Below are 15,462 nucleotides of genomic sequence, written 5' to 3'. Positions count from 1 at the left end.
GGGCAGGCAGTACGCGAAGCGTCAGTTCGTGCTAGCATACACGCGTATAAAAATAGGTATACGATTTAAGGGTACTCGCTTTCCACTCTATGACATAGAAAAAGAAAAATCGCTTCTTAGTAAAACGATTCGAAGGAGAAAAATTTGACGTTACGTCTCTAGAAGATTTAGTTGGTCGATCCGATTTTTATTTTTGTATTCTCGCAGTTATGCGATTATCACTGTGGAAATTGTCAACGATAATGACGAAGTGGAAATCAGTCTTCGATCCGCTGATATAAATCTGGCGGAATCCGTTACATCGAAGGAACTTCAAGTGCCGAAACGAAGAACGAAAAAGGAAAAAAAGAGTGGCAGGTAACCGCCGACAGATTTACTCGATGGAAGAAAAAGAAGATGCAAAGGAGGATGGATGGTAATTTCACGGCGATGAACTTAACTCGACGATAACTCAGAAGGCACGAGCAACCAACGATTCGCGCACTCGTGTTCGCGGTAATCGAGTATACTCCGTTACAAAATCACCTTCGCCGGTGAATGTTTGAACGCTTTCGTGGCACTGGCCGTGCCAGCGGAGAAATTTCAACGGGGCTAATTAGAATCGAAATATGCGTATAGCGCGACGAATCATCGCGACAGTGTCTCCTGGAAAATAATAATGCCTGTAACGCAATTAGGGAGTCGTTTCGCGGAGGACTGGTTCGGTTGCCGGTTCTTAGGTATTTCCATGCCGCGTCTATAATTCCAGGAGCACATCGACCAGAAATCAAAGTTAATCCTGCATTCCTATCGTATTTGCTTATTTCTGATTCTCGTTCCGTGTTGCTTCCACGTTCTGCTTGCTCGTTCTTACGTATTTCGCGTTTACGTGGAACAGATCTAACGAACTCGTTAATTAAGCAAACTGGCAATAAATAGATAACAAGTATCCTAATGATAATGTTCACTAGGAAATATGTAAACGTGGAAAAGTGCGATTAAGGTTGAAATAAATGACCTTCGACGAAGAGACCAAAGACCTGCAGATATTCGAATATCTGGAGATCGCGGCTTTGACGTACTTCAGATTCGTCGAATTATTTGTTGTACTGTCGATTTTCGCATATTCTTTTAATATTTAGTCCGTACGAATGGTTGCAGGGAGAAGTGAAAACGAAGTTCAGCGATCGAACTCTCCTTTCAAATTGTACCTTTCAAACGTACGTGTATCTCGATAGTCGGAAATCTTTTTCGTTCGACCTCTAACTCTGAAAATAAGGAACTTCTCGACCGACAAAATAGTTTCGCAATCTTTAAAAACTGCATCGATTACGAGCGTTGGTTTAACCATCGCGCATTGGTCCTAGAAGATCAATTTAACCACATCGTAGCATTCGTAGCTGCGACGATTATACAAATTCGAGTCATCCTGCAGTTCCATTTATCTTCAGCGAATGACTTTATAGCGCAAGTAAGCGCGTGTTTGGATATCGATCTCGAACGATGGCATTCGAATACGTTGGAATCAAAATTTCACAGTGAAGATAAATAAACCAAGGCTTGCGAGTATAATAATACAAGTATAGCGATAACTCTTTCTAAATTCCATCGTATGAAAAAGTACATTTTCTCAAAGATATGTAAACCATCGGATACTTTAAAACTGTACTGTACGTTAGACAACCACGCGTTAAACAGACTTTAACGCTGACTAAATTCACTAGACATTAATTAATCACGTCTGGACGAGGATAGCCGACGAAATATCTTGGTGTGTCGTGCTGCGTCAAGATCTCTCGAGGCAACCGACGCTGTCAAAAAGAAAGTTTCCACTTTTATCGCGCCAAGACACCGCGGAATATCAGGATATGTAGGAGAAACGAGCAACGTGACGAAAGGAAGGTTGGCGTTCGAGCGAGAACGTGGACAGAAATGTGTCGGCCTAGAGCGGATCAAACTGCAGACTTCCGACGTTTCTCGCGGAGGAAGGATCGGTTGGTCGAGGAGACCGATTCACGAATCGCCAAGAGAGTGAAAGTACATAGTTACGGCTCCGCATTGATAGACGCAGGTGGTGCTTTCGACTTTGGAGATCGAGGCTTCGGTTGCGAGCGCTGTTTCATCCGTTCCCTCTCGATTTCCATCTCGTCATGTTCGTTCAAGTTGAAATTCCGAAACGGACGGATGCAAAGATGCTATCGATTTCTGCGCGATAGCGTCTGCAGTTGAAGCAGTGGATGAAGTTGCCAAACCACGAAACTTGGCTTGTACGTCGTCAATATTTTCCTGTATTTAACTTGTATGTTTAACCGCGCACGTGAAATCGCTGCTGCGAGCTGTGCTACCTACGAAGAGTATCGACACGCCATTGTCTCTTATCGTAGTAGCATTTACGTAATAATTAATTGGGTCCGAGTATACTTAATTCCGTATCGTTTGGCGTTTCTACGCGATCGAATGACGCGAAAGCCAAGAACGTGTGGGAGACATCGGAGCTCAACGGAATGTCTAATTTACATGATAACGTATCGCGTGGCGTAAATAACGATAGATCCTCCTGGTGATACGTAAGCTTCTGTTTTGCGATCGTTTTCATGGTATCTTTGATGGTATACTTTCTACCGATAACTATGTTGGAGGCGTATATTGTATAACGTAGATTTGCTGCATCTAGTTTTGTTTATATATATATCTAGTTTTATTTGCTAAAAATATTTTTTATATAAAATATTCTTTAATAAATAATATTATTGTTATATAAAAAAATATATATATATTTTTTTAGAATACACAAAACTGGATGCAACAAATATATATATATATATATATATATATATATATATATATATATATAAATGTTAATTGCAATGTACGCTGTAATTAAGATTATTGCATCCTGATTTCTTAATGTTTCGCAACTTTACGTCATCCGTTACTAAACACGATTTTCGATTCGAAGCGAACGTGCGTCACTCGTAATAAAATACAGTTTTCGATTTGGGGCAAATATGCGTCTCGTTGCGCGCTACGCGGCACGGCAAGTTGCATCGAAATTCGCAAATCTTCTTTCATCTAAATCTGTTTTCATCGAGCAATTTCAATCACTGATCCGTCAAAAGGTTTTAATTCCACTTCTTTTTTCGCTTCTGCGGACTGTAGCCAGAAGCATTGTCTGATGGTGACTAATCAAATGGCGGAGAAGCCCTCGGTTATCTAAAACCTTTGGCCTTTGACTTAGCTCGGACTGAAGGGACACGCCCTCTCGATCGAACCCTCGCTATCTTTGAAATTGTTTCAAAGCGATTCCTCAACTCGCTGAAATTTTTCCTACGTGGAAGCTACGCTAAACGCTGACCTTGAAACGTTGGTACCGATGTAAATTACACAATTACGAAGGAACCTAACGATGTAAAGACGAGTGCGTAGTTTCAATCGATGATCAACGCGTCGATCTAATTGCAATTCAATTTCGATAAGCTGAATCGAATACGTAGACAGTAGGTGTATGTACACTTCGCTGGCGCCGTTGACAAATAGTCGTGAGATCGTTGGCACTGTACAAAACTTGTGTACTACGTAAATTGAACAGATCTTTATTACCCTCCTGGCAAGATATTAATAGAAAATTTATCTACTTCTCTATCTCATTGCGTAAATGAATAGGAGACTCTGTATCTTGCGACGTATGGCAACAAATATGAAGAAAAATTTATTGCCAAGATAAAATTCATTTTTCGCAAAATTTCGCCCCGTTTCAGATATTTAACGGCCGATAAAAATGATCGTATCTCGTATTTAGAAAACTTATCGAGGTTTATAACTTTCCTTGTAACTCGTCGCTCTTCGATGTACGTAAGTACGTACTGTTCGATGATTAATTTCGATTAATCGCGTTTCGCTTCTTCAAAGTTCCAGTTCCAAGGACCACTTTACTTTGTATATTTATACGTATCCATGCGTGTCATACACAGTCTCATGCTTTTCGAGAAATTTCCTACAGATGACCAAATATCAACTCTAATTCCAACTGTTACAAAACGATGCTTCAGATTCCAAGGAGAATTCCCCAAAAAGACCATTACTTCGAGGTTTAACATGGTACATGGAACGGGCATTGCGTGGCCCTTGAAACTAATAGACGAGTGGAGCAAAAGGTAACGCAAGTCGAACGAGCAGAGTCACGCGGAGACGTTTCTTTGCTCGCGTTTCACCGGTCAGAAAATTGAGAAACAGCAAACTCTGGTTGAACGTTCCCACGAGCAGAAATTCCGAGCCTGAAATTAACCTCGAGCATGGTCAAAACGTTCGCGTATCATCAGAGGCACTCGCGTCTGCATACGTTGAAGTTGAAGGGGTCGGTACCCGTTACGGCCCACATGGGTCACACGGCGCGATGACGACGAAAATGACGACGATGACGAGGACAAGCCTCCTATCTCTCTCTCTCTCTCTCTCTCTCTCTGTTTTCTCGTCAGCGTGTGCTGTTCACTCAGCCTGTCCGTCGCGTCTCTCGCGCTTCGTGTCCTCCTGTCAGTTGGCGTGGTGCGCTCGAACGAGCGACAAGTGCCTGGAGTCGTACGCTGCGAAACCTCCTACAACCTCGAACAACTCGAGTAAAACGCGGTAATTTCAGGCTCGCTATCCTCCCGTGCGTCTTTTCATTCGTCGCAGGGTCCACGCATTCTCCTCTGACCGTGTCCAACGAGCCTCGTTATCTTCTTATTGAAGCAAGTTCCTCGATATATTGCAAAGAGAAGTTGCTTTGGATTGTACGTGGTGACCGTGATGTGCACGCGATAGTTGCTAGAGATCCTCTTCAGAGTATATTTTTGGAGTTGTTCTCGAGAGTCTGTACATGGAAGCTCTTCGATGATCGAGAATCGTACGTCGTGACTAGCTTCGTCGATGTAATCGCGTTTCCGGCAGCTCGTTGCATCGGTACGGTTGTTGTCATCGAAGACGTCGAAGGTAGTGTGGGCACTTTGACAGCCTGCAGGAATCTCGAACGGCTAACTGAACTCGTCGTTGAGGACTGTACAGGATACGTCCATCGGAAATCGGTAAGTCGAGATACCGTAAACAATGTGACGGATGGACTCGAGTCGTAGTTGCTGAACAGCGGAATATCTCTCTTCTACGTATTTAATGCGTGTGTTGATTTGCGTATGCAAATTCGTTCAGCGACAAATAGCCTGTTTTAGTGGATTGGCAACTAAGTGATTGTGGATTTTGTCATTAGGTGGCAATCATTTAATTGCCAACCTAATAGTTATTCACTGATTTCCATAAGTCGCTCTCTTCATTTCTAACGGGATACGTAAACGGATATTGGAATTGCAAAATGAACTTTATGCTTATTAATATTAAACTGCGAGTACGCGGACGGTTATGTGCTTATAAAACAATTATTGGAACGTCGAAACGTCTGGGATGCGCATTGGGAAAATGAAATTATGCCATGCTTTGAGCATTTCATTTAGAGTTCTGGAAACCTGTGTTTGCAATTAACAAGCCTGCAGACTTACCAACGAGAATGTATCTGTCTGTGTGTCTCACTTTCTAAGGTTGCGATATACACACTATTAGAAACTAATCGTTGGATATTTGAAATCGAACGAGCAGAGGCAAAAGATGGCACAAAGGAAGCGATAAAACTTTGCTTGTTTTCACTTTCAAAACGGGTAGATAGTCTTTCGAACTGAGAAGAACGCTACAGTTTCGAAATGTAAAAGCTTTCGCCTTTCTGGAATTAAATATTAATCTTCCGTGCGTATTTCTATACGCAACTCGTCCGGTTTTCATTATCCGTAACTAATCACGTAAAAAACGAGAGAGAAAGAGAAAAGGAAAAAGGATCACTTTCTCGGCGTTTTCTTCGCAGAGTGAGCGGTTTTTGGTTCGTTTGCAGGGGACGCGAACGAGATTTTGTCTCGTGACGGCGTTTGCGCATCGACGATCGCGGATCGCAACGCACGCGCCGCTCTGGTTTGAAAAAAAGAAAAGACAAATTTGCGAAGATCGTTGGACACGGTCCCGTTCCGACCAAGTCGATTGGTTTGCACGCCGCATGAACGCGTGCAGCCTGTTCCCGACAGTGCGAAAGAAACAGATCGATTTAAAGCGCGCTGAAACGTTCGTCTCTGTCCCGAAGCAATCGAGCGCATACGAGCCGAGAGAACCGAGCGCATACTTATAGTCGTTTTGCAATTCGATTCACCGGTGCGTGCGCTCGCTGTCTCGAGAATAAATGCGCCGCACCGCCTGGACGAACCTCCGACGTTTTATTTCGAAATTTACGTCCCTCTGGCCGTATCAAACCCGTTAATCCCGCTATCCTCCTTCGATACAGCGCATAAGGAAGTTCCCGTTACGATCATTCTTTCGTTGCCTCTTCAAAATATTCTGATGTTTCGCGGATTTTCCTCTTTCCTCCCGGTCTTTCATATTTGCTCTTGATCGATTACGTTCGATTGATAAGTACGTTTCTACGTAAGAAGACGCGTATACCTATAGCGGCTGGCGAAAGTATTCGAACAAGCGTAAAAATATTTGATGAATATCTTACGCGTGTTGTTAACTTAGGGGAAAATGGAGTAATAAGGTTGTCGGAATAGTTTCTTTCGTTGTATCAGGAAATAATAGACGCACAACGTATTTTGTTTTATATTATTTTGTCGAATTACGTACGATCCATTTTCTTCCGTTGAGATGAACACCATTTTACGACATTTCACAGACTCGGTTTCACGTTTGTACGAAGGTGCACTGTTGTTTGCGACAGCGACAAAGTACAAAAGGAAGAATAACGTGTAATAAAACATTGTCACAAGAGATACTCGAGAGAATGTCTTAAGGATACAATAGATTGAGCGAACATGTCGATACTCAGGTGGCAAGAGTTTGCGTGATCGATAGTTCGACTTATGCAACTAATTACGTGTAATATCCATACAATGCGCGACTATACTTGTTAAACGTATATCTGTGGAGTTTAATTATCCAATCGCGTGACATTTGCTTTAAAATCACATGCTCCAACAGTCGGAGAGCTATAATTTCGAGGAAATTTCTAATTATAATTTAATCGCTGGTTCGATAGGCCGAATGTAAGTTAAAGGAAAAGCAACGAACGATAACCGCCGGGAAGTCGATTTGTACGACGTTTCCGCGGTTATAGGAAAGCTGTTATTTGTATCCGATCATTCGCTCGATAAACGATTCCAATTGAGATCGGGCATGGAGAGGACGTCTAAGGACGAGACGCGTTTTACGACGCGTTCGAGCCACGAGAACGAGTTTCAGCGTATCCACCAGTAGTTTGCCCGTTTGCCGGCAAATACATCGAACACCGCCGGTGAACGATACGATCTTTTCGTTCGAAGGTTCGGTGAAAGCGTACAGCGAATTAAGTTTTATCCTGTAACCTGTCGAAGCTGAACGAAATTATTGCTCGTTAAGACGATACCGACCACTTTCCACCTAGCGTCGTCCGATTTCTTTGTTACGCGCTCCTACAAAAAAAAATTTGCTCGTCGATTGCTCCATTTACCCTCCATCAACCTACACACGTCCGTCATCGTTCACGTGGCTCGCTTTCGAAAAATTTCGATCGTTATTTGTCTTTGTAATTTGTCGAAACGATTTATAATTGCACGCTTAAGCTTTTCTAGCGAACGGTCCGCTTTTTTAGGCGCACCCTAACTTAAAATAAATCCGACCGCAAGGTTAACAGTCGTAAAGATATTATTGGATTGGCAACTAAGTGATTGCGGATTTATCAATAACACCCAATGACAAAATCCGCAATCATTTAGTTGTCACCCCAATATTTATTCTAACGAAAGTAGCCCTTTTAACAGAGCGTGCGAAGATCGTGTTGGCGTGGCTGATCGTACACGATACCGAATGGATTAATGCAGTTATCGAATACAACGCATTATTAGACATTTCTTTTAGCCAGTTAGGTGTTTCTGACGAGTATACTCGTCACGAAGAAATGGCAATATTTTGTGTCGACGAGCCGTGTCGGTAATGAAATTAAAATTCCATATCGTAACACGTACTCTATGTTCGACGAGGATACTCGTCATCGCCTACCTATCGTCACGCATTTTAGGAACACGCTTTTCAAAGTTTCCGAAGAGGTCGCAACAGCCAACTGGTGAAGCACTGGTGAACGTGGTTTAAAGTTACGTATCTGTCGTTAAAGTGAAATTGTAACTTATCGCTAATAACGTTGGTGGTTGTAGCCTGTTGCCATTTATGGTTGCCGAACGAGGAATTCTAGTGGACACAACAACCAGAGAATCACAGTTGCTGCTCGCTACGACATCGTGACCCGCACGTCGCGTGGTTCGAAGAGCGCGATCGTTGCCGCATCGACTTCCTTCGCTGTCACTTCGTGCAGGAATACATTATCTTTTATTACTGTCGAGTCGACGAGCCCTCTTCCTCCTCTCTCTCTCTGTGGCTGCATTGTTTCCGCTAGAAAATCACGAGTGCCCCGTTGATCGCGCACCTGGAATTTTCTCTGCTTGATTTTCAAGTGCCTCTCGTCGAGTCGGTGACCTTTGAATCGCGCCTCTGGCCGCCGACAGCTGAATGTAAACGAGAGCGGAAAAGAAACGAAGCGCGAGGCGAAAAGAACTGCGCACAGTCTCGTTTGCGTCGCGAATAAGCCAGGAATACTTTAACGCGCGCGTTACATTTTCTTTTTTTTTTTTTTCTCTCCTTAATAAATCGCAGCCAGTTTTGTAAGGTTTCTAGCCTCGACCGTCTCTTCGAAGAGAAACACTGTAGCAAGCTTAGCAGGATCGTAAAATTAACGAGAAACTAAAATTTACGATCTACACCTTGCGAGTATTCAAGCACGTGATTTTCGGATTTTTTTCACGGGGTAAAGAGCTCGAGTCGCTTCCAAAGCCGCAAGAATCGCGCTACTCCCTTCTACTTCTTCGAAAGCGTACGCCCTCGTCTTTAACAACTATGGTCTAGTTCTTACTAATACAGCGGAGCAAACTCCACTTATCTCAACGCCATTTATTATACGAAGGTTTAATTAATAGCCGGTTATGGGACTTGCGACTGTTGAATTTTCTTACCCGAACGTGCACCCTTATCGTACACTGATACGCGTTCCAGGGTCAAAAGTGGATCTGATTGAGACTGATGTGCCATTATCGACCATTGATTCCACGATAATGGAAACTTATGCTCAACGAATAAATCGATTAACAAATTACCGAAATACTTGCGATTAGGATACGAGTTTATAGATAATTCTCAGGATTGAAGATTTAAATTGCCTCTACAAAACGTACCCTGTGTGTGTAACGGGTGTTCCTCTTTTAAAGCTTCAATTTATTTCACAAAAAAAAAAAAAAAAAAAAAAAAAGGAAAGAAGAAGAAAGAAAAAGACAACAGTTGCGGTACATAGACAAAGTGAGTGAAAGAGTTCCCTTGGACAGAGTTTCCATCGATCACAATGCGAAATAAGGAAGGACGGACGGTTCTCCCCCTGTGTCACCGAAGAAACGTTAATATTTTCCACTTCCTTCCGGACTTGCGATCTTCCCCTGGCTAAAGCTCATCGTAACTCGTTTAACCGGCGTACGTACGAGTACGTAAACACGCGGTGGTGGTGACAGGGAGCGCATCGGCCTCTCCCAGCATTTACAACTGCCTGTCATACCGCTGTTCGCCTCTTTACGCAACTACTTTACGCACGCGTTCACAGCTGCGGACGAGCAATTAGCCGCCGCCGTATTCCAGAACTTGCAACTCAACCCTTTGCGCTCGTATTAAGCTCAGGTGGTAGGGCTGTGGTTACAAGCGAGAATTCATTTTCATCGAGCGAAAGCTAATACTCTGATCGAAAATATGTCGAGAATAAATTCATGATACACGTTGTAAAAAGTATTCGTTTGCATTGTAAGTCGTTTTTCTTATAAAAAGTTTAACCATGCGTGTCGATGAATAAACCGAGGGAGAATTGACGCGTTAAGAGGCTGACCTTAAAATGGCTTAAAACGCTGGCGTAATAGGCAGTGGTTCTGGATCGCTTGATTTAATTTAAACGAAACAACTCTATTGGAATTTAAGCGAGCATTACTGTATTACACAGTGACTCACGGTGATCTGTCGTGACTTTGCTCTTGACTCATCCACACGCTTTATTTGTAATGGTCTGTAAGACTTTGATATTACTTGCACTTATGAGCCTGTTTACTCCACTATGACTTGTCGATGGTAGAGATAGAAGAAGAAGAGATAACAACGTTGTTGAGCGAAGCGAACGAAAGCAAGAAGGAGCAAGATGAAAAAATGTCCATGCAAAGAGAATAGAAGCGAGAAATTAGCCCAAGTTGAACAAATAAAATTATAGGTATAGTCATTAGACTAAGTAGGTCTAAATCGACGTTGTAAGAAGACTGCGAGGAAATTCAGCTTTTCGGATCTGCGAAGCCGAAAACGAAGATATACATACACGTCGTATGGTCAAGTATTGCCGAATGGAAGGTAACTCGCGACAATGCGATTGCATAATTCGTCGTACACAGGTAGCCCGAAACGGGAACGCGAAATCGCTGGGAGAAAAGCGCATTGCGAAGTTGCGCGTCTATGGAACTGCAGCATCAGATGCCATTAGACGCGTCGTTTTTCGCGAGAACGTCGACAGTAGCTTCTAAGCTTCTTTTCATAGGGCAGCTTGAGGATCGTTCATTCCACGTGTATCTGTTACGTTCGCGTTTTTTATGCACCCGTGTACAACGTTCGTTCGCAGTTCGCCGCTTCAGAAAGATCACGACAAAAGATGTGTCCTACAAAACGTGCTTACATAATGGCAACCCTCCAGCTACGTTTCGTGCCTGTTTCGTCGGCGTGTTCTCCGCCTCTTTGTCTTTACCCGTTTCGTGAAAAAAGAAAGAATGGAATCGATAATGCACGGGAAAACTAGGTTAAAACCGGACGTTCGTTACGCGCTGCTTCTGCCGATCAACGAAATTAATTTCGCCTCCTCTCTACGTCTGTATCGTTTTCCCGTGTAAACCGATAAATCACGCGTTCAAACGCTTCGATCGACGAGAAGCTTCGAGGAATAAAAATACGTTCACATCGGAACTATCGGCGAATCGATCGAAATAGCCAGTTTCCATGAAATTTGATAAATTTGTAATATACTGACGTTATACAAGCTATCGTTGTTTCTTACAAGTATCGCTTTATCAGCGTGAAAAACTTCAGCGTCATTTGCTTGGCTCCGCGTCAAACACCCGAATCACCGTCTTCTACTACGCGATCTCTGTAACCTGCCAAAAATCATTTCTATCTTGTAATCGTTGACACTAGAACTATTCGTTGATTTATTATTTTCTTACAGAAGGAATTTCATGTTTTTGGTATTATTAATCCTAAACGAGGCTTGACACATGTATAAAATTGTAGAGCCAGACGTTTTGACCAGTGTGGTATTTCTAGTGTTCGATCGTTTCTAGCGATAAATAATTTACAGAGTATGGATTTTTACTTCTTCGTGGGAAATTTTGGGAAAATAGAACGCGCATTACGTGCAAGATATCCTAAGTCGCTCTGTCTCTCATCCGCTCTATCTCCACAATAGCTTTTACACCGAGAAAATCGAGTTTGAAGCTTTTGTACAGTTTGCTTATCGTGCGAAGTTAGGACTCGGAAGAATCGAATATTTGTCGCCTTCTAAGTAAAATTCTCATTATATTATTGCGAATTCGTACTCTTTATATCATCGAGACGTATGTGGATCGATGGAAGCATCGTGATCGATCGGGAATTTTCCTGATAACTGATATCGTCATATCGAATGATACGCAGTACAAATTTTAAAAACGCGTGGGAAATTGTACAAAACGAGGAAACTGGTTAATTGGGTCCTTTTGCACTTTGACAAGTACCAGTCGTTTTCACTGGTATTGGTACAAGACAAAAGCCTTGTCTTGAAAGCCTCTAAGCCTTGGCACAAAGTTATTTTCAATTTGAATACACAAGAAACAAAATAAAATTCATTGTATTATTCTTGTAGTTATCGTTGCGAAAGTCATTACATCATTGCGGAAAAAATATAACATGAAGTAGGAATTGTGAAATAAAATTGTAAAACCAATCAATTTCACTGGTGTGGTAGTTGCAGTGTTAACGTGTCTGATAGGATCTTCTGAGAGAAACGATTCTACCAAGTAACTTGGAAAGGTAAAATCGTACGGACGACTGTTAATTCGGCAATTCGATTAAGAAATACGCTAAACTTTGTAGCAGAAGTTTCCGTTAGACTCGCATTTTGGCATTCGACGATAAGATCTGGAAGAGCAATCGAGCAGCCGTGTTATAATATTTAATAACGTGATGAAACTCGCGATTACGCTTTTAATATTCTTACACTTTCGATTGTTCTTTATGCTTCCGCCCGCTTTCACTCACTTCTGTCTCTCGTTCGAACGACACTATAACAGGTTTTTATTTTTGAAAATACGAAACACCTCGCTTCCGGTGTAGCCCAGTTTCGTAGATCGATAACACAACGCGAGCCGTTAATTAAACGACTGCTATTTACGTAAACTATTTCATCATCGTATGGAAGATACTTAATATTGAAAAATTGATGGGCGACTCGCGTGTTCGTCGTTGTATAGTTTTCCTTCGGACGAGCTCTCGTTATCCAACGCTGATATCGGAAGCGGAAGTTGCCGCGATAAGCAGAAACCGTAGATATCGTGGACCAAAAAATGTTAAAACCGCCTTAGAACTTGTCCCGTTCGCTTTATCTTTATTTTAATTAATTTCATTCCGTCGGCGAGAAAAACTCATTAACAATACGAAAAGTGAAAAGTTACACGAGCCAGTGAATGATCTATCGTTGTTAAGGCTATATAATTAAAAATTGGTAATTACAATTACCGAGAACGTAATAACTAGGAATAGTTATCGTTAATACGTAATTACTAAATAATTACGAAGTACCTGAATAGAATTTAATTACCAGGAATTAATAACTTGTAAAATAAACGCGGCAGCAATGAGACAGGCAAGATTTAAAGCGATATGAGAGTTCGTTGGTGTTTAAGTAAGCGAGATGATTGCAAAAAAAAAAAAAAAGAAAAAAAGAAAAAAGGATCAGCGGATGCATGTGCAATCGTATCGACGATAGCGTAATATCATGCGATCGAAGTAGCGAAAATAATCGCACCAGGTGCGATCATGTTCGACTCGTAATAATTTCGAACGACGTAAGCTTTCAAGTTCTGCTTGGCGTAAATTTCAATTTCGTTGCCGATATGTTAAATATTCCTCGACTTTTAACCTTTTAACGAGTTTGGAAAAATAACGGTACGAAACAGATGCTTAATCGATGGCAAAAGGTTGGATTCGCGTTTTGCTGCAATTACCAAGCAAACTAATTCGCAGCAACGACGCTGATATCGCGGAGAAATCATCGATGACGGGTCGCGAGAGAAACGGTGTAACGTGCCTCGACGAGGATTAGACTTTCGATTCTTCCTTCGCGAAGGCAAATAGCCTCGCAGCTCATGCAGGTCGAAGCCATAAACGAATACGCTATCTCGTCGTACTATGGAGTATCGTGTAACTGGTGATTTAACATCAGAAACATGAAAGAGAAAAGACGAAAAAGTAAGTCGCGGACAAAGAATAAAATCTTTTTTCGTACGAAACTCTGTCCTCGAAAATATTCGTTTTAAATGCATTGCGTTGAGCACGCGTTTAGCACCGAATTTCACGAGAATAGATGTTGACGAATGTTATTTACGACTGGTTTGTACACTCAAGTAAACGAAAAAGTGTGTTATAATTTAAAAATTATTATTAAAAAGTATATTACAATTTAAAAATTATTATTAAGAAGTATATTATAATTTAAAAAAGTATATAAAAATGTATATTAGAATGTGACGCGCACTTTCATTTACGACGGTCGCTTTAAAGTATCTAGTATGTTATTTATAACATTTCTTCCAGTAAGTTTCGATGGTATCAGAAAAATCATAGTCCCATAGCGATCAAAGTAAATGTTTTTGGGAATAAAACCTGACGTAAAAAGAACTTGTTCTATGTTTCCGACGAATTTTCCTCGGTCGTGTCACATGCGTCGCCGATTCGTACGAAGAAAGTAGTTAGCACGAATCGCAATGCCTAATCGTATGGAAAATAACGCGCCTGTGAAAAGTACGCTTAACGTTCTAGAGGAGGAGTAACGTACGAGCTAACATATTCGAAGAGACAAGCATCTCGGTGCTCTCATTTTTCTTCTCCTTTTCTTTTTTCGCAAAGAGTATCACGCTAGGAGCGTTAATTTATCAAAACGAGGTAAAGCTGACGTTATCGCGGAGGATTCGTCCAAAGGACGAGAACAATAGCAAGCTGGCTTCTCCTACAGAGCAGTCGAGAAATCGGACAGAAACTCGTATCTTAGCGATCTCTCGTGCCCCTGGCAATTTTTTCGTCTCTCGTGACGCTCGAATTACGCGGAAAATTCGCGGAGGAAATTTCCGTCGTGGAAAGCGCGATTATCCTCGTTAGTGGAACATGAATTAGCATGCAACCAGCTTAGCGGAGCTCTCCGTGCGGAACGCGCGGAGAATGCGAATTTTTTTCGTCGATAACTGTATCCTTTCGTCCGTTAATCAAGTGTACGTGTTTTCAGGTGATCGATAACGGACTGAGCAACGATACGGACAGCTGCGACGGTTTAACAAACGGTGAGTCACGCGCGTCATCGACGCATCTCTTCGTACTCCTTTCTGTTTCTTATTGTCGTCGTTTATTACGATACAGGCTCTTTTATTCCCATAAGTATCCCTAACTGGCTGTAAAAAGCGGCACCGTTGGAACCATACCATAGGCGAGGAGCGTCGGTGCGCTTTGGTTTCATTGACTAAATCCCGCGGTGAAAAGAACGACCGCTCGTACGATCCCTCAATTGCATTATGCTCCTGCCAACGCTTGCAACCCTGAATGTAGGACGCGCCGAATCCTACGATTCGATAATTTTATTTGCGGCTTCTACGTCGTATTTTCTTCTCCTCCTTCCACGCGAATATCGTTCCTTTATCGATCGCAGAAAGAAGGAAAAGAAATTTTTGTCGATAAATTAAGTCGGTTTCCCAAAGATTGGTCAGGTACATTTATATTATAACTTTATATTATTTATTTATTTATTATTGCTTAGTCCGTGTCTTTCGGCTTTGGATCAGCTTTCGCTTTTACATCTTTTTTACTTATTTCGCTTCTTATATACCTAACTGCCCTCTTATCCACTCTATTAAATTGCATTCCTTTAATTATTCTGTTTCTAAAACTATGGCAACTTTTGGGCTTTTGCCTCCTTGTTGCGCTTCCTTATTGTCGTTCCTCCCCGTCTTGTATTGCCCTTCTCTTCTCTATTATTACTACAACTTTATATTTATACACACTTTTCCTGTCTTTATACGTACGGAG

At 41.9% G+C, this 15,462-nt stretch overlaps 1 protein-coding gene across 2 annotated transcripts in view; it reads left to right on the top strand.

Moving 5' to 3' along the window:
- LOC122573859 overlaps positions 1-15,462 on the top strand; it is a 40,779-nt gene that overhangs the window by 15,012 nt on the left and 10,305 nt on the right. For both annotated transcript variants that reach the window (XR_006318829.1, XM_043740783.1), the window contains exon 3: positions 14,669-14,723. Coding sequence is in view for 1 of the 2 variants with exons in the window: in XM_043740783.1 (XP_043596718.1) it covers positions 14,669-14,723 (55 nt within the window). In the remaining variant the exon portion in view is untranslated. The remainder of the gene's footprint in view (positions 1-14,668; positions 14,724-15,462) is intronic.

Source organism: Bombus pyrosoma, linkage group LG12, assembly GCF_014825855.1.
Source record: "Bombus pyrosoma isolate SC7728 linkage group LG12, ASM1482585v1, whole genome shotgun sequence".
In the NCBI taxonomy this organism is placed as follows: Eukaryota; Metazoa; Arthropoda; class Insecta; order Hymenoptera; family Apidae; genus Bombus; species Bombus pyrosoma.
This window is presented reverse-complemented; position numbering and strand designations above follow the sequence as displayed.